This window comes from Gracilinanus agilis, chromosome 1 (assembly GCF_016433145.1).
Source record: "Gracilinanus agilis isolate LMUSP501 chromosome 1, AgileGrace, whole genome shotgun sequence".
Taxonomy (NCBI): Eukaryota; Metazoa; Chordata; class Mammalia; order Didelphimorphia; family Didelphidae; genus Gracilinanus; species Gracilinanus agilis.
This window is the reverse complement of record NC_058130.1, coordinates 333,966,068-333,993,482: the sequence shown is the minus strand read 5'-3', so window position 1 is coordinate 333,993,482 and position 27,415 is coordinate 333,966,068. Positions and strand designations below refer to the sequence as shown.

Here is a 27,415-nt window from a genome sequence, read left to right as displayed (position 1 = left end):
CGCGGCCCGGGCCACTGACTGGGAAGCAGGGGCTACGACGTGACGCCCCTGCCCCGGAGCTACACCTGCCACCCCCAGGGGCGCTGCTATCGCCGCCGGGCGGCCCCGCCTCCGTCTGCCTCCCGCCGCCGCCTCTTCCTCATGTCCCCGCTCCGGGCCGCGGCAGGCGGGCGGGCGGGCGGGTTACCGTCCCTCCAGCTCGGGGGCCCGCAGGCAGACAGCCCGGACCGGCGCTTGGCGTCATCGCGGCGCGCGGGGACGCAGGCGCGATGACGTCAGCCGCACAGCGCCCGTAGTTGTGGTCACCCCCGGGTTTCTGGGCTCGGGCTGCGGCTGCTTTTCGGTTGCTTAGGGACCAGGGAGTCTGTGGCCGGGCGCCTGAGTCTGGACTCCCAGCGGCTGACTAATCCCGAGGGAAAGAATAAAAGTGAAAAAAACAGACGCCCATTTCCCCAAGACCATGAATGAACTAAGCTGGCGACCGACCTATGGAAACCAGAGGAAGAGAGGCGGGCCAGGCCTGAGGCTTGGCTGGGTTTCGGTACCATTTCGCTCTTCTCTCCTCGCCCTTCACTGTGTCCAGAATGGCAGCCTGCCCACTGACTGGGGTCAAGACCAAGTCCGGCAGGATGAACTCCCCAGGATAATGGGTCATGTTACACCCGCCTAGGACCTCTATAGGTATGAGGGATGGGAAAGGGAGAACAAAAATGTACAGTTCTTCAGACTTCCCCGATTTCACCGCTTTGGGCAGCCTCTTTTGCTAATCATCAGCCTCTTCTTTTCTCTTTGTAAATTGTCTCCAGGAGTTCCTGAGGCCCAAAGAAATTATCTTAGAGGAGCCCCTCCAAACGAAGTTGTATTCCACAGAAAAGACTTTGTATTGGGAGCAGTTGTAGATGTTAAATTTGGAAGTTTATATTCCTAACGTTTATATTTGTCTAAAACAGTTTTGGAAAAATCAGAAGTAACAACTTCCATTCTTTGATGAAGTGTCAGAATAGAGTTTCAGTGGAGCATATGAATCATAGTTCAGGTTTGTATAGTACTTTGCAGTTTAAAAAATACCTTTTTCATACCAATTCTGTAAAGTAGGTAATGCTAATTCTGTAGAAGGAACTTACCGATCCATTTCCTCTTTGGATAACTTTTCAAATCTTTTGACCAGTGATTGATATGTTGGAGAATAGCTCTTAGTATTTGTTGTTTCATGTACATTGCACTCCTGTTCCCCAATATATAAGAAGAAAATGCTCACTTTATTTGGTAAGTTTAGAATTCTTAAAAATTAATTTTTTAAAAAAGAAGGAACTTGAACCAACTATTCATTTGTTGGTGGTTTTTGTTTTTTAATTTTAATTTTACAGACTCCTACTCTGGGTATTCAAAGATAATCATTCATTTCAACTCAACAGGTGTAATTAATGGCCTACTGTAAACCAGGTACTATGTTAAGCACTGGGAATACAGAGGCAAAAAGAAATAGCTCCAGCCTTCATGGAGCTGGCATTCCATTGGAAGGAAGTAACAATAAATGAAAAGTTAAGTACCAAAAACAGTCATTTCCAGTAAGAGAACATAAGTCTAATTTGAAGGACAAATGATTAATGATTGAATGGGGATTCTGGAGGTATTGGTAGGACAGGCTCTGGATATGGAAAGGCTAAGACGACATGGCTAAATATGAGGGAAAGTTTGATAGTCAAGGAAAAGACCTTTGGCCCAAGCAACCTACGACTAATCTTCAATATTGAATAGTTGTTTTAAGTTCTTTCTAGAGAAACATTACTTCACAGAGTTTGTATGAGAAATATACTTTGTAAACCAGAAAGCACTCCACAAATGTGAGCTATTATATATTCTTTACTTCATCTTGCTTTACTTTCTTCTATCTTTTGATTTTTACTAATAGCTAGGGATATAGACAAAAAGACACTGGGCTAATATTCAGGAAAGCTAAATTCTAGTCATGAGTTCTGACAATAATTTGCTCAATGATCCTTGGCATATTATTTAACTTCCTTGGTCCAGGCAAAAAATGAAATTTTTATTCAGGTAACTGAATAGGTGCATGTAGGGAACTCAGAGTAGGCATATAAGTAAATTAATGGGATGTGAGGTTTAGAGGTAGTGTCGCCCTATTAAAAGCACCATTTGATTACAGCCTAGGCGCTAGTCATGGACTTTTTAGAGCTGTAAAGATCCATATATTTATATCTTCATTGAATCCAAATTTTCTTAGCACTGTCAAATCATCAAAGAATAATGAGGAGAAAATATTCTCATTCAAGTTAATACATTTTTAATATATACCTATTACCTACATGAGCCCAGATTTAGCATGTCACTGTTACTCTGAACTAAAAACACTTCCCTTTTCTAAAAATGAGGGTCTTGGACTAGATCAGTGATTCCCAAAGTGGGTGCCACTGCCCTCTGGTGGGTGCTGCAGTGATCCAGGGTGGGTGCAGTGATGGCCACAGGTGCATTTATTTTTCCTATTGTTATTAACATTTTTAAAAAATTAATTTCCAGGGACACTAAGTAATATTTTTTTCTGGAAAGGGGGTGGTAGGCCAAAACAGTTTGGGAACTACTGGACTAGATCATCTCCAAGAACCCTCTTTAGCCCTGACATTCTGTTAACCACATAGCACTGTTGTACGTGTTCTAAGAGATACAAAAGAAATAAATGACAAAGTACATGTCTGTTAATTGGGAATGGTTAAATTGTGGTACATGGATGTAATGGAATATTATTGTGAAACAAGAAACGATTAATAAATACAGATAAACATGGCACACACAATCTGATGTAAAGGAAGCAGAGCCAAGAAAACAATCCACACTATGACTAAAATAGTATAAAACAAAACAATCAAAAATTAATTTTTTTAAATACAAAGAATATTAAAAGACACATCCCACTCCTTTCTAAAGGTGGAAAGTCCATAGGAGTAGTATATTGCATATATTTTCAGACTTTTTTCATGTATTGATTTTGCTGATTTTTCTTTTTTTTTTTCTTTGAAAAAAACATTCTTTGTTATATTTGATAGCTCCCTTTGGGGAAGAAAAGAGGGATAATAAAAGAAATTTTTATAATAAAAAATATCAAAATGTATAAATAGTTTTTAAAAGGAAATATATGATATTGAAGAAAGAAAGGTAGGAAGAGAATAAACATTTATATAGCACCTACTAGGTCCTAAGCTCTGTATTAAGTGCTTTTTGCAAAAATCACATTTGATCTTAACAGCTCTAAAATATAAGTGCTATTTTTAGCCCCATTTTGCAATTGAGGCAAAAAAAAGGTTAAGTGACTTTTTAAGTGACTTTCTCACGGTCATTCAACTTATAAATAAATATCTAAAACTGAACTTAAACTCAGGATTTCCTGACTTTAGACACAGTGTTCTATCTACCATGCTACCCAATGCCTCTGAATATTATTTAATAAAAGAGTCAAGGCTTATATTCAAAAAGGCTGGAACTTAAAAACAGGTTATGTTCCAAATGTTCATCTCTAAATTGGTTGTTTAGACGCCTGATTTAATTTTCTCATAAAACAATATAGTGGTCATGTTTCCTGGTCAGCCTTTAAACCCATTTAGCTCAAGAATACTACTATACTAATAAAAGAATTGGGGGTTAGTGGACAGTGTGGGGCCAGAAGTCAAAAGACTCATCTTTCTGAGTTCAAATCCTATCTTAGTACTTACCAGCTATGCAGCTCTGGGCAAGTCATGTAGCTCTGTTGGCCTCAGTTCCTCATCTGTAAAAAATGTAAAGAAGGAAGTGGCAAACCATTCTTAATACCTTTGTCAAGAAAACCCCAAATAGGATCATGAAGAGCCAGACTGAAAGGACTGAACAATAACAATATGAAAGTAGAACCCTCCCCCCTCCAAAAAAAATTCCTTGTACATATTTTACATATCTCATATATAATTTTATAAATGCATAATTGTTTCTCCATATAAAATTTAAGCTTCTTGAGGACAGAGAATATTTTCTACTGTTATTCCCAGAACCTGACACAGTCTTGACCACATAATAGGTACTCAGTAAATGATTGTATATTGATAACATCCATAAATAACAACATTAATATATTTTAAGAAGTGTATTCAGAATATCAATTGAGGAAGATAGGAAAACTTCTTTGCCTCCCCCATCTCCAGAGCCCTGGCCATAGGAACAAGGATTCTCCCTTCCCAACTGTTTCTTTTCTGCCAGGAAATAGAAAAAGGTATTTTCTCAGTTATAGTTGTTTGAATGATCCCACTGGACAAGAGCAAGGACTCCAACAGGTCAGAAAATCTACAGAACATCAAAACAAAAATTTTTTTAAATAATATTTCTATTTCCTCAAAGATAAAGCCAGAAAGAACAACCAGATGAGTACATATGTGAAACTGTGCCAAGAACTTTTAAATTTAAAAGAACCAGAGGTTAATTGTAAAGATTTCTTAAGGAAAAGAATTATTTTTAAATGAAAACAAATATTTTTATACCATCAACAAAAAAAATAGGAGATATTGGCAATTAACAAGCCTACATACTTTAATCTATTAAAATGTTATGGGTATTTTCAACAAAAATATTCATAGATTAAAAGACAGCAACCATAGATTATTTTCTATAGCAGATCACTAATGTCATATGGCTGATTGGAAAGTGTAAACTCCCTCTCTTTGTTCATTTTAAGGATTCATTTTATTTGGAAAATTGAAATGCAGCCTTGAAAATTATCCTCAAGGTATGCCGCATATGACTCAGAATTATAGAAGATTCCATAGTAGATGTGACAGAAGAGATACATTTATATAAAATGAGCAGTGGCATCAGGTGAGATGCTAAAGAAGATAGATCTGGATACTAAAGGTATTTCCCAGCATCATATAAGATATGTAATGATTACTGATTAATTCCCTAAACATTCCTTTTTGCCAATGAAATTATATGCATTGAATCAAGCCTCCAGAACACACAACAGAACCTCTTTAGTAAGTTAAAATCCACAATAATGCAATGGAGAATGATCCAACCATCCATCCACACTTGGAAAATGTAAGTGAACGAAAAGGCTCAGATTATAGAATGGAAAGAACAGCAAGCTCACTGAATTAAATCAGTCAGCTATATTTTTGACAAGTGTGGGTTGCAGATGGAAAATTAGCTGGAAATAGATTTAAATAGAAAGGGGAAATGGGACTTATTTTTGTTCGGGAAATCTTTCAGTGAATTCACTATCTCACTGCTGCTATTTGTAAAAGTCCATCTCTTTAATATCTGTATTTCTCTAGTAATAATATATAGTTCTGATTCAAAGAATATCAATCTTGGAAAAATTTAAAACTTTAAGCCCAAAGGACAAAGGAAAGAAACATAATAGGTATAAGATGACTAGAGAGTATCATTAGTTATTATATTGCAAGAAAATATCTAAAAGAGAATATCAAGTATATATATGACCAAGGGGCAGCTGGGTAGCTCAATGGATTGAGAACCAGGCCTAGAGACGGGAGGTCCTAGGTTCAAACCCAGACACTTCCTACTTGTGTGACCCTGGGCAAGTCATTTAAACCCCACTGCCTAGCCTTTACCACTCTATTGCCTTGAAACAAATATGTAGTATTGATTCTAAGGTGGAAGGTAAGGGGTTAAAAAAAAAAGAATATGACCATAAAGGTATGTTAGTCACTGATCAAAAATGAAAGACTTGGGCAGCTGGGTAGTTCAGTGGATTGAGAGCCAGGCCTAGAGACAGGAGGTCCTAGGTTCAAATCCGGCCTCAGATACTTCCCAGCTGTGTGACCCTGGGCAAGTCACTTGACCCCCATTGCCTACCCTTACCACTCTTCCACCTATGAGTCAATGCACAGAAGTTAAGGGTTTAAAATTTAAAAAAAAAAAAATGAAAGACTTGGGGAAGTCTCTTTTATATTGGGCCACTTTGGTGTATTTATAGTAAGGCATGAGCAATAATTACAAATGATGGGAAACTATGGAAGGGTACAGAAAGTGAACTTACAGATCCTGAGGATTTCTTATACCATTCCTTTTCTCTCCATTTCCATTACCAAATCCTTTCCATAGTTCTCTAAATTTTTTTGGTTCTCCTGTCAAAACATTTTGTCACTTCACACATAGGCCACTGGTTTCCTAACTAAAGTTTTAATAGTGCTTTCCAAATAGTTTTCTCTTAATAATAATTTTTTAATTATGTTGAATTTCCACTAGATTACTAAAATATATCTGTGATTTCATCAGTGCAGTTATTCTTTCCAACAATACAGATCACAACCTATCCAACCCTATCCATTTTGTGCCAGGCTTCTTGATGCCCTCCTATAAATTTAACTTAGGGGATCTAACCAACATGCTAGAGTCCTTCCTTTCTTCTTATATTGCGAGGATACCTTTGAAGCACACAGGTTATTCCTCCCACTTTTGATGGGACCATCCCATCTTTCTCACTCATACCATATACCTTTCCATTTCCGTCTAGGCAGCAAAAAAAACATTTTTAATTCTTTGGAATTTCCAAGTTTCACAGCCATGTAATATTGGCATGAAGAAAATGAGATTTTGTTTCTGGGAGAAGTTTGTAATCAAGAAATGAACTATGCAACTCCCTAAGATGATGTAATCTACTCTTCTATTTATTCTAGGTCCAACATGTCGTCCATTTGCAGTATCTTTTCAGAATACATATAATGATTGGTAAACTCCATAATTGTCCATTAAACAACATATCATATTTCAGACAATAGATATTTGTCATTCACGTGGTTTTTCCTGCTTAGATAATTAGGTTATCCTCTTTGAAACTGTTATATATCTCTTCCTCTATAGCAGTGATTCCCAAAGTGGGCGCTACTGCCCCCCTGGTGGGTGGGTCCAGAGGAGTGGGGGGGTGGCCACACTTTTTTTGTATTACGTTCTATTCTGAGTTCAATAAATAGTTTCATAATTTCCAGGAGGGCACTAAGTAATATTTTTTCTAGAAAGGGGGAAGTAGACCAAAAAAGTTTGGTAAATATTGCTCTATAGCAGGGGTCAGCAACCTTTTTGGCTGTGAGAGCCATAAATGCCACATTTTTTAAAATGTAATTTTGTGAGAGCCGTACAGTGCTCACAGTGTGCGCTCCTGTAACAGCACCTGAAAAGAAATTGACTGGGGCAACTGGGTAGCTCAGTGGAGTGAGAGTCAGGCCTAGAGACAGGAGGTCCTAGGTTCAAACCCGGCCTCAGCCACTTCCCAGCTGTGTGACCCTGGGCAAGTCACTTGACCCCCATTGCCCACCCTTACCAATCTTCCACCTATGAGACAATACACCAAAGTACAAGGGTTTAAAAAAAAAAAAAAGAAAAAAAAATTGACTTTATGGCTCCTGCAGAAAGAGCCATACATTGCCAACCCCTACTCTATAGTGTTCCAGACAATGTCATCTAAAACCAGTAGCACCTGGAGGATATCACTCCAAATAAAGAATCCCTCCTTAACTCAAAACTCTGAAGTAGATCTTACTTGTGGCAGTGGTAAAAAGTTATGACCAGTGACATTTTCCTATTCTATGCTTTATCTGATATTAATGATTAAAGACTCATTGAACATGGTTATTTCTGTTGTATTTTTCAGAAATCTTGTATAACCATGTGTGCATGGGAAGCCACTTCTTGGAGGAAAGTGTTAGACACAGCATTGGAGTACACTTTTTGGAGGCAGTGTTTGGCTCTAACAAATCAAATGCTTTTTTATAGTCCACAAACAGTAAGTACAGTAGGGAGTTATATTCTCTACATCTTTCAGTTAATTGTAGGATGTTAAAGATGTGGTCTTCAGTGGAAGACCAGAAGTAAAAGCCACCTTTCCTTTCTGAAAGTCTCATTAAGGATGCCTATGACTGATGTGGGAAAATACTCATGAAAATTTTATATAGAAAGGAAAGAGACATAGAACTAAAATGAGACCCAGAAGGATCCTAAAAAGCTAGTTAGTCCCATTATTTCCTACAATGAGAAAATAGGCCCAGGGAAGTTAAGTCACTTGCCCAGGATCACACAGATAGTAATAAAGAGAATAAACATATATATAGCATCTACTGTGTACCAGACACAGTGCTCAGTACTTTATAGATAGCTTCTCCTTTGATCCTTACAACAACCTTGGAAGGTGAGTACTATTATCCCATTTTACATTTGAGAAAACTGAGGCAGACAGCAATTAAGTGATTTGTGTGAGTTCACACAGTGTCTGAGGCTGGATTTATGCTCAAATCTTCCAGACTTTGGACCCAGCACTCTAATCTACTGTATCACTAACTGCCTTTAGTAGCAGTAGAAGCAGTAACAACTATAATGGTAATAATAGTTTACAAATATTTTATCTATACAGTAATCTTGAGAGATACTTTTGTCCATTCGTATCTAATTCCCTAGGTATCAGTTGTTGTCATGTTAATTTCATGCCATATTTTTATTCTTCTAGCTTTTTATTGTACTCTCCTCTAACAAATCTGTAATCTGATTCCTATATATGTCATAATGCTTCTTGGCTATTAAAATATATAATAAATTTCTTGACTGTAAAAAAAAAACATGTTATTTCATGTTTACTTTGACCATCTTTCTATGTATTTTTAAGTACATGATATGGAGAATAAAGCATTTTTAATCCATAAATTACCAGACTAATTTTAATTTTAAAAAATTATGTGCTTCCCCACTGTCTATAATAGTATTGAATATTTAATAATAATAATTTATATGATACTTTAAGTTTACAGAGCATTTTATATAATTATTTCATTTGGCCTTGCAGTAGAAAAGTAAAATTCTTTTTTTCTTGTTGTTCAGTCATTTTTCAGGCATGTTCAATTCTTCACAACCTCTTTTTTGTGTTTTTCTTGCAAAATTACAGAAGTGATTCATTTCCTTCTTCAGCTCATTTTATAGATGAGGAAACTGAAGTAAACAAAAGTAAGTGACTTGCCCAGGATCTCACATCTGTTTAGTGTCTGAGGCTAGATTTGAACCTTGGCCTTCCTGACCCAGGCCTAGCACTCTATCCACAGTACCACCTAGCTGCCTAAAAATACAATATGACATGGATAAGTCAACATGCACCTTGAAGAGATTAGTTTCTAATTAAGCTTCACACCACTGATCTAAAGGAAGATAAGAGTATCACAGGGCTCAGACCTTGGCCCTGTTCTATATACCATTTTTATCAATGACTTGAAGAAAACATAGATGGAATGCTTATTGTCAGAATGTAATGTTAGATAACAAAATTAGTATTTGATAACATCTCACCAGACAGGGATAAAGAAATTTAATAGGGATTGATTTCTTCATTTAATTTTTCTTAATTGTCCAATCTTACAGTCTTTTCTCATTCCTTAGCCTTCTCAACTGCTGCTTTTGACATAATTGACCAACTTCTCCTCCTGGATGCTTTTTCTTCTCTAGGTTTTGGAGACAAGGGAAATGTTATAAGCAGAACTGTACCTTGATCCTTCTGGTCTATATTGGTTAGATTTCTTGCCTTTCCCCGTTTTCCAACCCCAACATCCATTTAATACCTAATACATAATCTGTTTAAGTCATTATGGATGTACCTCAAAAGTTTCTGACAACTGAATAGTTAAAAACCGTAGTATTTATTACACTTTATAACATTAAACTAAAGGCTTCCCATGATTCATTGCACAGATAGAAAAATTGTCTTCATTCCCAACTTTTGGAACTTAGTGAATGCCAAATGTTTTCTCCCAACATATAGTCCTTATCTACTGAACAAAATAAAAAAAAATTAGAATTGTATATTCAAACAATAATATATGCTGATTAATTCTGAGACCAGAAACTTCATCTTTGTGCCCTAACTCTGCCATTCTATTAGGCTTGTGACCTTGAACAAGTTTTGGGGGGCTCTCTGACCCCCATTTTCCTCATCTTTAAAACCCACTTCACCAAACTGTTGTGAAAAATGAATAGAATTAAGTTAAAAGCCTTACTACTGATTATACACAACTCAGCATTTCCCATCTCTATGCTTTTCTACTGCAGCTGGGTAGCACAGTGGATGCAACAGGCCTGGAGTCAGGAAGACATGAGTTTAAATCTAGTTTCAGACACTTGTGTAACCCTGGGCAAGTCATTTAACCTATGTCTGCCTCAGTTTCTTCATCTGTAAAATGAACTAGACAAGGAAATGTCATACCATTCTAGTATCTTTGCCAATAAAACCCCAAATAAGGTCATACAGAGTCAGACAAGACTGAAATGACTCAACAGCAACATATATATACATAATGTCTCTCTCAATAGAATGTAAGTAACTTGATGGCAAAGACTTGTTTCATTTTTGTCTTTGTATCTGCACTTAACATAGTGCCAGACACATAGTAAGTATTTAGTAAGTATTTATTGATTGATTGAAGGCAAATTTTCAACTGTAAGACTAGGGCAGTGGTTCCCAAACTTTTTTGGCCTACTGCCCCCTTTCCAGAAAAAATATTATTTAGCGCCCCCTGGAAATTATGAAACTATTTATTGAACTCAGAATAGAATGTAATACAAAAAAAGTGTGGGGGGGCAGCTGGGTAGCTCAGTGGATTGAGAGCCAGGCCTAGAGACAGGAGGTCCTAGGTTCAAATCCGGCCTCAGACACTTCCCAGCTGTGTGACCCTGGGCAAGTCACTTGACCCCCATTGCCTACCCTTACCACTCTTCCACCTATAAGTCAATACACAGAAGTTAAGGGTTTAAAATGAGAAAAAAAAATTTTTTTTTAAAAAAGTGTGGCCATTACCGCTCCCTGGATCACTGCAGCACCCCCCAGGGGACGGTAGCACCCACTTTGGGAATCACTGGCCTATGGTATAGCAAGTTCTTAGTAAATGTTTTTTGAAATCATAGCCCCAAAGTGGAAATATGAGGAGATACCCCAACTCCACTCCTTTGCACAAGTGGAAGGTTCATGGATTTTCAGATTTTTTTTAATGTACTGATAAGTTTTGATGATTTTTTTCCCCCTTCTTTTTCTTAAAAAAAAAAAGATTTGTTCTATGGAATGGCTCCCAAGGAGGGGGGAAAGGAAATGGTACTGAGAAATTTCAAGTAATATAAAGATCAATAAAAATCAATTTTTTTAAAAATGTTGAATTGCTCAAGAAATATTTCTGGTTTGATTTATTATGTGCAATATATATCCCTTCCAGTAAAAAATAAATGCTGGAAGACCCTTCTGAGCAAAGACCTGGCTTTATTATGACAGAGAAACCACAGGGCCAATGATCTGCACATTCCCCAGTTGAATCTGAGACCCTGATTATTGACATTTATAGGTTTTTAAAGGCAAAAAGAGAAACTTACAGAGTGGGGATAAAGACTTACAGGGGTCACTCTTGACATGAGTAATAGTGACTTATAGATCACAGACAGGTCAGAACACTTTTGACCTAGGCTTCCTTGCAGGGTCCCTGGCCCATAAGGCTCCAGTCATCAAAGGGCTCCTGTCGTCCATGACTTTGAGTGACCTGGTCCCTGTAGCCTCTTACATGAATTAATTTGATGTAAAGTACATTATAAAAATAGATTCAGACACCTAGGATTAATAGATTATTATTTGTTTTTTTAATTTAGTTTGATCTATGATTAATTTTTATTTTAATTTAATCTATGATTTAATTTAATCTATGATTAAAATAATAACACACTTAAGGTAACTATAACAATACACACACTTGAAATTGTAATTCAAGTATTATCCTGGAACCATATTCTTAACCTGGTTACTCTTTTCTGGGACTATTCTTACCACAAATCATACAGCCACAAGATTCTTAAGCTAATACAAATGAGAGGCTGCTTATTTAAATTTCCCTCCCACCCCTGTCCCTGCCCTACTGCCATTTACAAAGCTTTTTGAGAGCATGGAGTGAATAAATGGATGAATGAAAAGTCTTTATTAAACATTAAGTGCCAAGAGTTGTGCTAAGTGCTGTGGCTACAAATAGAAAAATGAGAGCGAGCTGTCCTCAAAAAGGTTGTTCTAATGAGAAGAGAATATATATAGGGAAGTGGTGATCAGGAAAGAATGTATTTCTCTGGGAAACCACTGGCATGGGAAATAAATCTATGGCAATGGTGATATTGATTTGAATTCAGTTCCCTTGCCAGAGAGGGTTGCTTTGGGATAAGTATGCTATGGTAAGATGAAGGGCAAGATGTTCTGGGTGCGCATCTACAGACATAGTTTTTGCCTTCTCTAAATTATGTGTGCTCTGCACAAGACAAACACTCTAAGTATTCACAGGTCTCACATATGAATGTCCTGCCAATATCTAACAGATTTTCAGTCTTTGCCCAGAGTTTGTGAATATTTGGGGGAGAACTATCCCCAGGTGTTTGGTTCTCTCTAGGTAATCTCTGGTGGAACCCCTGTAGGCTTAAAAGGTTGGGTTGCTGCAGAATATGTTACTTAAAAGAGTTCCTTATTATCCCGGATGTGGGTTCTTGGATAGTACTGGGTATCTTGGCATTGGGAAACCTTAAAATTTCATAGAATCCTCCATTTGGCAGAGCTTGGAGCAGATGTAGGAAAATCCTAAAGAAGATTTCTTTACATAGAAATTTCTCTAATCCTCTGTTGGTAAAGATGAGGCATGCATGCCCCCACGTGAAGGAGGGGGCTGCTCAGTTCCCCCTCTCCACCATGCTTGAGGATATATGTTGCATGCCCTGTCCCTCTACTCAGCAGACCAATTCAATAACTTCCTTCCTTCACTCTCTGGGGTAATGGGAAAGGGGAAACAGCTTACAGATGGCTTGAAGGTGCATTTTGGGTATGCGATCTCTAAAAGGTTTGCCAACACTGCTCTAATCTATGTCCACTTTTCCCAGAGGATATTCAGGAGCCATAAATATCTCCAACAAATGTATACTTAAATAAAAAATCTCTCCAAGATGTTGGTTCAGTAGATACTGATTCAGTCACATGTTCTCTGAAGTTATTGCTTAAAATAATGACCAGTTTTGTCAGCTAGGTACAACAAACCTATCAACATGAGAAGTTATTCTTGATCTAAAGGCCATACAAGCTGGGGTTAAAAATAACATTCTGAAGTCCTGGAGATGGATCAAGAAGTGCTGCTCAGTGACTTTAGAATCAATCATACCTAATTCTCCCTGAAGGTTGAATGTTTCTGTTGCCAAGTTTGCAAAAAGTATTCAGTGGCTATTTCAGTTCCTCAATGGGAAAAGAACTTCTTTAGAACATGGGCAACATTGTTATTGTTAATAAGTAACTCATTTTAAATCTGATCACCTTAGTTCATTTAAAAACCCCAGCCTATATGGTGTTTTTAAAATCCAGTGATAGTGAACCTTTTAGAGATGAAGTGCTGTGCCTGCCCCCTCAGAGACTGCTTGCCGTGCCCCTCTCCACCACCACGTGTTGGATATGCCCTTGCCACATATAGGGGAGGGAGGAAGTGCTCCCATTGCACTGCTGGGCAAGCAAGGAACAGGTGAAATGAGGAATGTCCTTAGGGAGTGTAGAGAGGGGAAGGGGAGTGGCTCAAGCACTCTCCTCACCTCTGGCTCTGCCACATGTGAGCCACCCACCTTACCCTCTATGTGCTCCTATTTGGTTGTATAAAAGGGAAAAGGGGTTTTTTTGGCTGGATATTAATATTTAAAGGTGTGGTCACCAAGAATTGAAATGATCTCAATTCTAAAATGATTTTAGTAATTTATTTACAAAATATGAGAAAGTAGAAGTAGAGAGATGAAGTGAGGGTAGAGTAAGAGATCTAGCTTAAAGAACTAGACCAGTGGTTCCCAAACTTTTTTTGGCCTACTGCCCCCTTTCCAGAAAAAGTATGGAATTAGGAAGACTTCCTCCTTCAAAAAAGCACTTGAAAAACTTATCCAAGTGAGAAAGGACTTCCAAAAATAAAGTACAAGAAAGGAGTTAGGATTAGCATATAAGCCATTATCAAACCTTGCTTAGTTTAGAAAGTTATCTTAATAAGAGCTTCATTCAGGGAGCCAAGAATCTTGGCAGGAGTAACCTTTGTTGTAACATGGGCTTGATATTTCATGATTTTATTCAAAATATATTAGGGCAGTGATGGGAAACCTATGGCATGGGTGTCACAGATGGCATGCAGAGTGTTCTCAATGGGCACTCTCCCCTCACCCCCAAATTTGTTACTAGAAAGGCAGAGGAACTTGGGCAGAGCTGCTCCCCTCCCCCCTCCACCTTGCCTGACAACATTCCCCACCCTCTCCACTTCTGCCAAGCAATAGTGATCATGAAATTAAATCTGCCCAGCCCATCTTTAATCTAATCACCAAAGGTGAGAACATCTCCATTTAATTCACAAGTTGGAAGGTCTGTGACAGTGCAGAAGTGAGAGACAATCAAAATTTACTGACTGCCTCCTGGGCAGTCCTAAGAAAAGCATCTGTTGTGATTGGACATGTAAACTAAGGGGAAGGCATTGGAAGTGATGCAAAAGAAGCCCTTTTAAAAGAGTGACAACTTCCAGTCAGTTCAGTTGGAGTTAGTTTCAATCAGCTCTCTTTGGCCTGGGACTGGACCTGAAGAAGCTCTGGCTAGGATCTTGACCTTGGTGAGACTGTTCTTAAATCTTTCCCTTAGAAGAGTGGCTCCCAAGCTTTTTTGGCCTACCGCCAGAAAAAATATTACTTGGCACCCCTGGAAACTATTTTTTTTATTTTAATAGCAATTAGGAAAGATAAATGCACCTGTGGCCATCACTGCCTCCCTGGATCACTGCAGCATGTGGCGCCCACTTTGGGAATCACTGAACTAGACTATTTACTCAATCCCTGACTTTACTCTGTTAGGGCTCCAGAGGTCCCAGCCAGAGAGCCTAAAAGTCAATTAACAAGGGGTTTTAGCCACAAGGGCTTCTCCCAATCAAGGGAGCCTCTGGGAGGCTGATACCTCCAGAGAGGCTAAGGTAATCAGGCTTCTTCACTCGCCATATGAAATTCTAAGGCAGTGATTCCCAAAGCGGGCGCCACCACCCCCTGGTGGGTGCTGCAGTGATCCAGGGAGGCAGTGATGGCCACAGGTGCATTTATCTTTCCTATTAATTGCTATTAAAATAAAAAAAATTAATTTCCAGGGGTGCCAAGTAATATTTTTTCTGGAAAGGGGGCGGTAGGCCAAAAAAGCTTGGGAACCACTCTTCTAAGGGAAAGATTTAAGAACAGTCTCACCAAGGTCAAGATCCTAGCCAGAGCTTCTTCAGGTCCAGTCCCAGGCCAAAGAGAGCTGATTGAAACTAACTCCAACTGAACTGACTGGAAGTTGTCACTCTTTTAAAAGGGCTTCTTTTGCATCACTTCCAATGCCTTCCCCTTAGTTTACATGTCCAATCACAACAGATGCTTTTCTTAGGACTGCCCAGGAGGCAGTCAGTAAATTTTGATTGTCTCTCACTTCTGCACTGTCACAGACCTTCCAACTTGTGAATTAAATGGAGATGTTCTCACCTTTGGTGATTAGATTAAAGATGGGCTGGGCAGATTTAATTTCATGATCACTATTGCTTGGCAGAAGTGGAGAGGGTGGGGAATGTTGTCAGGCAAGGTGGAGGGGGGAGGGGAGCAGCTCTGCCCAAGTTCCTCTGCCTTTCTAGTAACAAATTTGGGGGTGAGGGGAGAGTGCCCATTGAGAACACTCTGCATGCCATCTGTGACACCCAAGCCATAGGTTTCCCATCACTGCCCTAATATATTTTGAATAAAATCATGAAATATCAAGCCCATGTTACAACAAAGGTTACTCCTGCCAAGATTCTTGGCTCCCTGAATGAAGCTCTTATTAAGATAACTTTCTAAACTAAGCAAGGTTTGATAATGGCTTATATGCTAATCCTAACTCCTTTCTTGTACTTTATTTTTGGAAGTCCTTTCTCACTTGGATAAGTTTTTCAAGTGCTTTTCTGAAGGAGGAAGTCTTCCTAATTCCATACTTTTTGGGTAGAGCTTAGAAGAAATCTTTGCAGGATCTGATCATTCCAGTGACCAATCCTGACTTCAGCTGATTGGTGGTAAAACATTCCTTCTGACTCTTGGCAGACAATGAATTCATAACATCCTTTCATAGTAGTAATAACTCTTTTTAAGCCTTGGGGTACAATATGATATCCCATTAAGATCCTCTTGGTTCTATAATTTTTGGCTTTTGGTATGGTTGTTGGGGAGGGGAGTTGATAAAAAGTCTTGACTTCAGTCACAATTGCCAAATCTTCATTCAGGAAAATTCCTAACACCTAGGAAGAGATTGGGCTCTCTGCCTTAATCTGAATCTATCTCTAGATAATCCCCCCATTCTTTGTGGTTGAGGCAAAATTCATTTTTCTGGAAACAGCTGGATAATTCAACAGATATATAGTGTTTGTGGAAAAAATAGTAGAATTTCCTGTAGATACTATCTTTGCCAAAGAAAGTTTGTGTGCCGTCAGTGTCTTAGAATATATACAAGAGTTTCTGAGGCTCTCATTGGTCTCTGAAACTATGGGATGACCTTGGTGAACCCCACTATTAATTTATAGAATGGAGGGATACAAGATATGACAAGATATGACCATTTTGCCAAGAAAAACTTCAGACATTCTTGTCAAGAGGGTGCTAAGTCTTCAAAGGGAAAAAACTTTTTTCTCAAAGAAAGATCCCACTTGAAAGATCTCCTCTAAACTGAATAATTTGGGCAATCATATATGTATGTATGTATGTGTTGTTATTTATATATTTATCACAGGCTCAAAATCCACACAGAGCCCAAGGCTCTAGCTTCTCTGGCTATTATCCCTGGGAGTGCACTAGAAGATAGCTCCAAGGAACCATGAAAATTGGGGAATTTATATACCTGGGAGTGGGGGGGGGGGGGGAGACTGAGGACCAGAGTATAGTTGTTTGGCTTTATTATGGCTACAAAGAAATGAGGAGTTCTGGTACTCAACATCTGGTTGAGTCTGCTAGCTCCACCTAAAGTACTTTAAGGTCTATTGTTAGTCTGAAACTCTGGGAAAGTCTGGGATTTCCCTCTGGGATAAATTCTCATGTGATAAGGTCAAACTTAAGGTCTTCAGACCTCATGCTGCCACAGACTTGGGGTTCTCAAGATTGGGGTTTCTAGATTCCATTTCCAGTATTTATTTGTGTATGTATAAATATACAATATGTATATTATATATTTATACCTCTTAGTTCAAAGCTGTGTCTCAGGCTATGCTGGGGATGCCTGTAAAGGGTTTATATGGAGTTCATTTGCAAGAATTTGCAAGAAATTCTGTTTGCTCAGAAGGTTGTTCCCACTATTTTTCTTTTATAACAGGTATCAAGAGGGGAAGTTGGGGAAAGAGCTAGAGGACTTGCTTAAGCTATGGGCCTCTGAGACACCTGTAGAAACTCTCTTCAGTATCTACTGGGCCACAACTTGATATTCCCTTTTAAAGCTTCTCCATTCCAGAAACTCAGAATTTCTTGCTCTCAATTTCCTTTTTTCCAAATTATTTACAGTGACATTTCTCCTGCAGATGCACAATAATTTTAATTCAAAATTATAGGGGGCTGTTCACACTTAGTTCTTATGGTTTGGTTCCATCAAAAACTGTTGACCTTATCAAAGCATCAGAACCAAATGCTTTAATTTCAACGGGCTGAAGAATGACTTATTTTTAGACTCTACCACCTCATTGATTTCTTAAAGGATTCTAGAGAAGGTTTTCTCTTGTGTTAGAATTGAGGTTGAAGGTACTAAAACAGGTTTTTTAAAATCATTAACATTAAAACAATGGATTATTGTTTATAATGAAAAAGAAAATTTAAATAAAAACATAAAAAGGGAAAAGTTCACAAGAGGCCACAAACAAGGCAATTTTGTTAACTGGTAAAATTTAATATATCTTTTTTTAAGTAAATTGAAGTAACAGCTTTAGGGGTCATATACTCTATTTTCTGTATGTATTGATAAGTCGTTACGATCATAATAAAGAAAATTTAAATGAATAAGGCGCATCTTTCAGAACAAAATAAAACTAAATAGATGAACACGCTGGGCTGGAGACAAATTCATCTTTGACGCATGCGCCGTAGGAACCACGACTTCCGTCGAACACCGGCGAATGTTTTTCTCGTTGCTGTGGGTGGAGTCTAGTGACGGCACAGGCACCTGAGCCTATTTAAGGCTGGGTGCCGTGGTGGCTGCTGTCCATATCGGTCCTGTGGCAGTGGCGGTGGGACGTTTGCGTGAACGGTTGATTTTCAGAGTTGTTGGTTCCCTTGGAGACTCCTACGGTCGCGATGGCCCGTAAGTGTTGGCGGAAAGGCTGCGGGAGCCCTGAGTACAACGTGCAGAGGTCCCCTTCCCAAGGGTACGGCCCCAGATGATCAGGATCCCAAGAGGCTGCCCTCTGGAGCCTTGCAGAGGAGCGGAGCGGGGGAGGGAAGGTTGTCTTGCTCTCGGTGACCTCGAGCTAGTTCGGGTTACACCCCCAGCCCCAGCCCTAGGGGTTCGCCGGGCTTCCGGGCAGGGTGGGCTACACGACTCTGCCCTCCTGCTCACCCAGGGAAGGGGAAAGTAACTAGCTGGAAAGGAAAGCTGGGCTGGCCTCAGGTACCCCCAGCCCCCAGAACGCAGGACCTGAAAGCGGCAATTCCACAAAGTCTGCCTCTCACTGGTTCTCCCGATCCTCATCCCATTTGCTGACCTCAGTGGGCCAGTCTGTCAGTTTCAGCACTTTGAAATACTCTCCCGTGCTTCAACCCTTTCCCCACGTTCCCATCCATTTTAGATGGAAACGTTTGATAATCCTCTCCTTCAGAAGGAGGTATTATTACTGTCTGAACCTATCTAGACAAGGCATTGGAACGGGGGATGGGGTGGAAGAGGAAAGAGAAATATGGCCCTATTATATATTATGGTCTGTTTATGGATGATGTCTAAAGCCATGATGTAACCAGTAGTAAGGATAAAGAACCAAGATTGTTTCTCTCCTACAATCTTTTTCTTTCCTTTGAGAATAAGGACTTTTTGCAAGCCTAAATCTAACAAAATTTAATTAAAATGTTAAAAATTATAACCATTTTCATGGAAGCACTGACCTCTTATTAGCACAATTGGTAATTCATTTATCATCTGTAAAAGTATACTTTGATTCCTGCCTACTGCAATCAAGCTGCATACAGAGTGCTGGGTTTGGTCACAGAGGACCTGAATGAATCTTGTCTCTGCCATTTATTATTGTGTAATAATTAACAAGTCACCTAATTTCTCTGGGCCTTAGGGAGGAGGGAAAGAAGCATTTATTAAATACCTGCTATGTGCCAAGCACAGGTATTCTCTCATTTGATCCTCACCAGAGGTAGGTGCTATTATTACCCTCATTTTACAATTGAGGAAACTGAGTCAGATGCAAATTAAGTGAATTGCCAGGGTCACATGGTCAGTAAGTATCTGAGACAGGATTAGAAGTCTGGGCTTCCTGATTCCAAATACAATATTCACTTCACCACCTACCTTTAGTAAAATGATGACATTGAAATACATCACTTTTTTTTTAAACCTTTCTATATTAGTATCAAGTCCAAGACAGAAGATCAAGGGCTAAGCAAATGGAGTTAATCTACTTGTCCAGGTCCACAGCTCACAGCTAGGAAGTGTGAGAGAGACACACACACACCCACACACCCACACACACCCACACCCTAGCCAATCAAGGTTAAGTACCTTCCCTGGATCACACTGCCGGCCTGTGGCCAAATTTGAACCAAGGACCCTCTCAATCCACTGAGTCACCCAGTTGCCCTCTAGATCACTTCTAAGGCCTCTTCCAGCCCTAGATCTACGGTTTTATAAAGTTTAAATGACTTTAAGAAAGGAATGGTGTACTCTATGTATTGATGTGTTTTCTTGCAAATCTCTTAATCCTGTCATATATTCATGAGACTTGTTGCCATTTCAAGGCTTCAGATTCACATATAGGTACTTTTCATGAACCTAACTTAGAGTATGAAGGGAGATATAATGAGTGCTATTTATTTTATAGGTGGAAACCAAAGGGAACTTGCCCGTCAGAAAAATATGAAGAAAACACAGGAGATTAGCAAGGGAAAAAGAAAAGAAGATAGCTTGTCTGCCTCTCAGAGAAAGCAGAGGTAAATTTTTAATGCCGGTTATATATTTAATAATTTCCTTTTCATTTGACCTCGAATCTGAAAATATTTCCTGAAAGTGCTTAGAAGAAAATGACAAATAAACTTGTCAAATCCCTTCATCTGAAACCCTAATAGGGCTATAATATAAAATAAAAGGCCCAGTCCTTTTTCTTTATAGATTGAAACTATATAGGGTCATATTGGGAACCTATGGCACACTTGCTCTTCCCCCTCTCCACACACACCTGAGGACACTTCCCACATCAACCGCCCCCCTGCCCAACAGCCCAATGGGAGCATTTTCTCACTCTCCTATCTGGTGTAAGGCAGGGGCTCAGTGTGAGGCTTGTAGTTTGGGCACTCAGTCTTAAAAAGTTCCACCTGCCTTGTCCTTTTGGAATATAGAGAGAACCACAGATATGGCACTATTCTGTAATCATCTAAATTTCCTCTTACAAACCATACCTTATAACCAAAAAAAAAAAAAAAAAAAGAAAAGAAAAGAAAAAAGAAAAAACCAGCAAAACTAATCAACACATCAAAATAAATTATAATATAGGTAATGCTCCACAACTGAGTAACTGCAAGGGAATGGAGGAGGTGTATTCTCATCCTCTTTGGAGTGAAGCTCATTCTTTGTAATTTTGCAACATTTCATTTTAGATTGTTTTGTAGTGGTTGTTTTCATTTATATTTTGTAGTTACTGTGCATATTGTTTTATTGGCTCTGTTTACTTTGTATTTTCTGTTCATATGTCTTTCCATGTTTCTTCTCTGCATAAATAAATATATATTCTGTTTCCAGTTCTTTCTACTACAAAGATTCCTTTAAATAAAATTAGCAAAAATGAGTTTCCATTTCCTGGACAAGTATTTCATTAAGTAGCTCACAATTCTTCTCTGGGAATGGCACTATACTGTACTTTTCTGCAGGGTACTTTATATCTCATGTGAAGGGTACAAGGAAAGTTAAAATGTCTGCCCTCTTAAGAACTCTTAACAATGTTTTTGTACATAGATTATCTCTAATGTAAGGGCAACATATGGTAAGCACCCTGAGTGTTAAAGATTAATTACAATGTAGAGTCTCTCTCTCTCTCTCTCTCTATAGCATGGAAACTATACTCAAATTCAGATGACCTGGATTTGTTTTAAAATGTTTTTAATAAATTTCTCTGAGAATGGGTAAAGGGGAAAGAAAAGGGGTGTTCAAAAATAGAGTTGGGGACAAAGTAATTTATTTTTAAATTTTAAAAAGAATTAGGATTAAAATTGTCAGAAGAGATGTCATTTCCTACACAAAATCTCTTTGGAGATCTTTAGGCAGAGGCAGGATGTACCACTTTGTCAGGAATACAATTCTTTTTTGGATATGGGTTGAACTTAATGATCACATCCTTCCAGTTCAAAAATTTTGTGACTATGTAATGTTGACAACTTGTATTTGTAGCACAGAGCCATTGGTTTAGACAGTAAACTCTTAACATTATGAAACATTTCATTTGTATGACATTACTATTAAAATGACTAACATTGAGTTTCCTTATTAGAGCAGACTCTATGAAGATAAACCGAAGTAGGCACTTACATAAAATCAATAAATCAACATATCAATTAGCATTTGTGCTAAGTGTATTGGAAATACAAAGTGAGACAGTCCTTGCCTACAGGAATCTTACAAACTGCTAAAAGATTCAAATATAAATTAAAATAAAGATTATGCTGGAAACTGTATACTGCCATTTATAGCTGGTTAGAAAATGCTCTAATGAGTGAAAATTACAATGATGACTTGTTGGTTTCATCGCCCCCTTCTCAACCCTCATTTTTGTGTGTTCTGGACTTTGTTACTACTATTTGATTATATGAGTGCTAGCAATATTCCATTCCAATTAACTTTCTTCACTCAGCTTTATGTCTTATGCATACCATTTGCTCAGCAGTCTCCTTAGTCTCCTAGTTGGGTTTTTTTGCAATTAGGAGGGAAAAGTTCATTATCTTAACTGTATTCCTGTATGGACCATGAACCCTTGTATGAGTAAGAGCAAGTAAGAATACTAACCTCAGGTTTAATGACTCTTAATAGCCACTTAAGGTTGGTAATAATTTATGCAATTATAGCCACAAAAATGAAGGCTTTGTTCTACACAGAAAAGCCTACTAATTCTGAGACTAAACATACTGTATTTACTTAACATTGATGACAATGTAAGAATTAAATGCTTAAAATTTCTAGTATACTTTTATATACCTATGTGTAATTAGGATTTAAACCCCAGAAATGTTTCCTAATATTCCTTCTCACATTATGTGCTAAGGTAGGGAGGAGACATAAATTTTGTGTAGCCCTCTCACGCTCTTCTCCTGGAAATGCGGTTACCATTCTAATTTCTTTTAATAATTCATTTTGGATTAACATTTAACTCATATCTTTTTAAGAACCTAGGCTTTGTTCCTAGCCTTGTCTGTTATTCATGAATGATGAAATTCAGCTTCTAAGACTGAAATCTAGCAAGAAGATAACTTTCTCAGATGTCTTAGCACAACAAAAACCAATATGAATTATGACTGCATTAGCAGGGCAGCATATTTCCAGTTGCCTTCCTCCTAACCTAGTCTTTCTAAGTAAGAAGAACAAAGAGGAGAAAATGGAGAAATGTAACTGTTGTTAGTACTTGTTTTTTAGATACTTCAGATGATTCTTTATGCATGAGAAAAGTAGGATATTTGTAAAAAATAATAGCTAAAAATAAGTTTACTTTTTTATAGCAGCTCATGTTTTTGTTTTTCATAGGGATTCTGAAATCATGCAACAAAAGCAGAAGGCTGCTAATGAGAAGAAATCTCTGCAGACAGGTGAAAAATGATCCAACAGTAATTTGAAGAACCAGGTGGATCACAAGATCTGAAATCAAGAATTTGTAGAATGACCAGCCATTAAAAATTAACAATTTATCATATCCTTAGACTTGTTTACTTCCTACTTATATTTCTTTGTAATTCATGATATAAGCTGCATGTATAGAATAGTTCTTCTAAGAAATGGAATTTTAGTGCTTCATGCTTGTAAAAGTGATGGAAATTAGTGACTGACTTCATATATTTAATATCTAAAATTGTACAAATGAGTTGTTTCATACTAGAATTTAAGTTTCAAATCTTCAGCCTTTCTGTACTATATTCATGATATATTAACTTTCTTTAAAGTAAACATTAAGATCCATTAGAACTTTTTACATTTGGATTTATAAAAGCTAAATTTTCATGTAACTTTTTAGAGCATGTTTTGCATGAAGTATTATCTAAATATAACACTTCTCAGATTAGCAAACAAATGTTTTAGCAACAGCAGTCTAAACTGGCAATTTTATATTTCCTTGTAACTTGAAAAAATTGAGTATACTATACTAACTGGGGGCAGCTGGGTGGCTCAGTGGATTGAGACCCAGGCCTAGAGACTGGAGGTCCTAGGTTCAAGTCCGGCCTCGGACACTTCCAGCTGTGTGACCTTGGGCAAGTCACTTGACCCCTATCGCCCACCCTTACCACTCCTGGGCTAAGGACGGTCCCTAGCCCGGATGAAAAAGGAGGAGGGTTGGGTGTGGGGCTAGCAACCCCACCTTGTAAAAACTACATCTGCTAAAGAAACTGCAACCTAAAGTAGGGGCAGCTGGGCTAGCTCAGTGGATTGAGAGCCAGGCCTAGAGACGAAAGGTCCTAGGTTCAAACCCGGGCTCAGACACTTCCCAGCTGGGTGACCCTGAGCGACCCATTGCCTACTGGTTGTGGCCCTATTCTCCTAGAATGGAGTCCCAGGATAAAAAATTAAAAAAAAAAAATACTAACTACCCTCTTTTAATCCAGGATTGATGTTGCTTATAAAAATGTTCCTTTCTGAAAGCAATAGATTCCCAAAAGACAGTATTTATCAATTTACAGTGTAAATATAACTCCAGAGGGAGAAAAGGGGGAAATGTCATTTAGTGACATTTTTGTTCAACTAGGCATATGCTCTTCCTTCTCAATTCCAATAAAGGAAAATGAGGCCCAAGGTTTTTACTACCAGTAAATAATCCATATTGGAGACTTGTCCAATCTGACTCAATCAATGATGGAAAGATAAATGTTTTGTTTTGTTTTTTTAAACTGGACTTGTGCTAGGGAAATCTCTCCACCAAAGCAAATCAGCACCTGCTTTGCAATTTATAGTCACAGTGTTGCTTGAGGTACTGTGAGCTTAAGTGAGCTGCCCCAAGGTCACAAAATCAGTATGTATCAGAGGTAGCACTTGAACCCAAGCCATCCTGACTTTCTTTTAAACTCTTACCTTCTGTCTTAGAATTGATAGGTTACAGTATATGGACTCTTTAAGACAGAACATCAGCAAGGATTTACTGAGTTTGGGGTTAAGTGATTTGCCCAGGGTCACACAGTTATGAAGTGTGAGGTCAGGTCCTCCCAACTCCAGGCCTGGAGCTCTGTCTACTGTTATACCTAGCTGCCGCTTAAGGCAGTTTAATTTCTATTCTGTCATACTGCCTCTCAGATTTATGGTGGATAAAAAAAATAAACTATAATATATAACTATTTGTATACATTTATGTTGGCCTCATTTTAAGGGAAGGAAATGGCTCATTCTAGTTTGTCCAAAACTATACTGTTGAGCCTTACAAGGACTCAAATTCAGGTCTTTCATATTAACTGATATATATATATACTGTCCCCTTTGTTAATAAAAATTCTTTAAAAATTGTAGCATCCCCTATGTTTCTGATCACAGTAAAGGAAAACATTTGTGGAAACTGCATAATGCTTTCAAAGATACCACTTGCTAGTTTAACTATAAGACAATCTTTTTTAATACGAGTCTTTTTTCTATTGGAATATGTGCCTATGAATTACAGAATAACAGGTAACACTTATATGGTTTACAAACATTTTACCTTCTTTGATCCTCAAAACTCCATTAGGCAACTACTATAAGTATTATACTATTTCTATAGTTGTGGAAACTGAGGCTAAGAGATTAAGTCACTTACATGTGCAGTACACAACTAACAAAGGTCCCCTCAGTCCCAAGCTCTCTATCTCTTATATACCACACTGCTCCCCAAAATTACAAATAACCCAAAAACCAAATGAAGCACATTCAGCCTAAATAAGGCTGACATTTATCAATGTTAATAACATATGATAGGAAAAGGAGATGAACTGGTACAATGTCATGAATGGGAGACAACAGAAATACATGAATATTAAATATCTGAAGACAATACAATTAAGAGAAAAACCTTTTTAAAAGACCTGAAAAGATTTAGGTACCAGAAAATTGGTGAAGAAAATAATAACAAAGTAAATAAAATAACAATACAAATTAACCCAAATCAGCATTTCTCTAAAGTACTAACAAAACCCAAAAAGAAGAAATTGCCTTTAAAATAAATGCAGGGGCAGCTGGATGGCTCAGTGGATTGAGAGCCAGGCCTAGAGACCAGAGATCCTAGGTTCAAATTTGGCCTCAGACACTTCCTAGCTATATGATCCTGGGCAAGTCACTTAACTCCTATTGCCTACCCCTTACCACTCTTCAGCTTTGGAACCAAATTGGTTCCAAGATGAAGATAAGGATTTTTTAAAAAAATAAAATAATCAGTAAAAAAGTTTTTTGGTAGTTTGATAGGTATGGCACTAAATAGATTCATTTGGGTAGGATGATCATTTTTATTATGTTAGCTCGTTCTTCCCATGAGCAATTAATGTTTTTCCAATTGTTTAGATCTAGTTTTAATTGTGTGGAAAGTGTTTCATAGTTGTGTTCATATAATTTCTGTTTATGTCTTGGCAGATAGATTCCCAAGTATTTAATTTTGTCTAGGGCAATTTTAAATGGCATTTCTCTTTTCTAACTCTTGATGCTGGGATGTGTTGGACATATAGTAGAAATCCTAATGATTTATGTGGGTTTATTTTGTATCCAACTTTGCTAAAGTTGTTGATTATTTCCACTAGTTTTTTAATTGATTCTCTGGGATTCTTTAAGTAGACCATCATGTCATCTGCAAAGAATGATAGCTTGGTCTCCTCATTGGCCATTTTAAAACCTTTAATTTCTTTTTCTTCTCTAATTTCTACTGCTAGTGTTTCTAGTACAATGTTAAATAAAAGGGGTGATAATAGGCATCTTTGTTTCACTCCTCATCTTTTTAGGAAGGCTTCTAATTTATCCCCATTGCACATGATGTTTGCTGATGGCTTTAGATATATGCTGTTTATTATTTTTAGGAAAGGCCCTTCTATTCCTATACTTTCTAATGTTTTCAATAGGAATGGGTGTTGTATTTTGTCAAAGGCTTTTTCTGCATCTATTGAGATAATCATGTAATTTTTGTTGGTTTGCTTATTGATATGGTCAAATATGTGGATGGTTTTCCTAATATTGAACCATCCTTGCATTCCTGGTATAAATCCCACCTGATCATAAAGAATAACCCTCGTGATCACTTGCTGGAGTCTTTTTGCTAGTATTCTATCTAAGATTTTTGCATCTATGTTCATTAAGGAGATTGGTCTGTAGTTTTCTTTCTCTGTTTTTAGTCTGCCTGGTTTTGGAGTCAGTACCATATTAGTATCATAAAAAGAATTTGGTATAACTCCTTCTTTGCTTATTAGGTCAAATAGTTTGTATAGTGTTGGGATTAGTTGTTCTTTGAATCTTTGATAGAATTCACTTGTGAATCCATCAGGCCCTGGGGATTTTTTCTTAGAGAGTTCTTTGATGGCTTGTTCAATTTCTTTTTCTGATATGGGATTATTTAAATATTCCATTTCTTCTGTTAATCTTGGCAATTTATATTTTTGAAGATATTCACCCATATCTCCTGAATTAGAAAAAACTAACAAAGTTTATTTGGAAGAACTAAAAATCAAGAATATTAAGAGAAATAATAAAAAAAATGTGAGAGATGGTGGCCTAGCAGTACCTGATCTTAAACTGTACTATAAAGCAGTGGTCATCAAAACGATATGGATTGGCTAAGAGACAGAAGGGAGTCAGTGGAATAGACTTGGGGTAAATGACATCAGCAAGACAGTGTATGATAAACCCAAAGAGCCCAACTTTTAGGACATGAATCCACTATTTGACAAAAACTGCTGGGAAATTTGGAAAACAATATGGGAGAGATTAGGTTTAGATCAACAC

At 37.9% G+C, this 27,415-nt stretch overlaps 1 protein-coding gene and 1 long non-coding RNA gene across 2 annotated transcripts in view; one reads left to right on the top strand and one right to left on the bottom strand.

Moving 5' to 3' along the window:
* Window positions 1-655, bottom strand: part of BDP1 (B double prime 1, subunit of RNA polymerase III transcription initiation factor IIIB) — a 107,188-nt gene extending 106,533 nt beyond the window's left edge. The window contains exons 1-2 of the mRNA XM_044680712.1: window positions 497-655; window positions 188-403 (exon numbers count right to left, since the gene is read on the bottom strand). Coding sequence (XP_044536647.1) covers window positions 188-403; window positions 497-655 — 375 coding nt within the window. The remainder of the gene's footprint in view (window positions 1-187; window positions 404-496) is intronic.
* A 17,585-nt stretch (window positions 656-18,240) lies between these two features.
* Window positions 18,241-23,174, top strand: LOC123231428. The gene is made up of 3 exons (XR_006505110.1): window positions 18,241-18,367; window positions 20,106-20,214; window positions 23,009-23,174. It is a non-coding gene; the product is annotated as an uncharacterized LOC123231428 (long non-coding RNA).
* The last annotated feature ends 4,241 nt before the right edge of the window (window positions 23,175-27,415 follow it).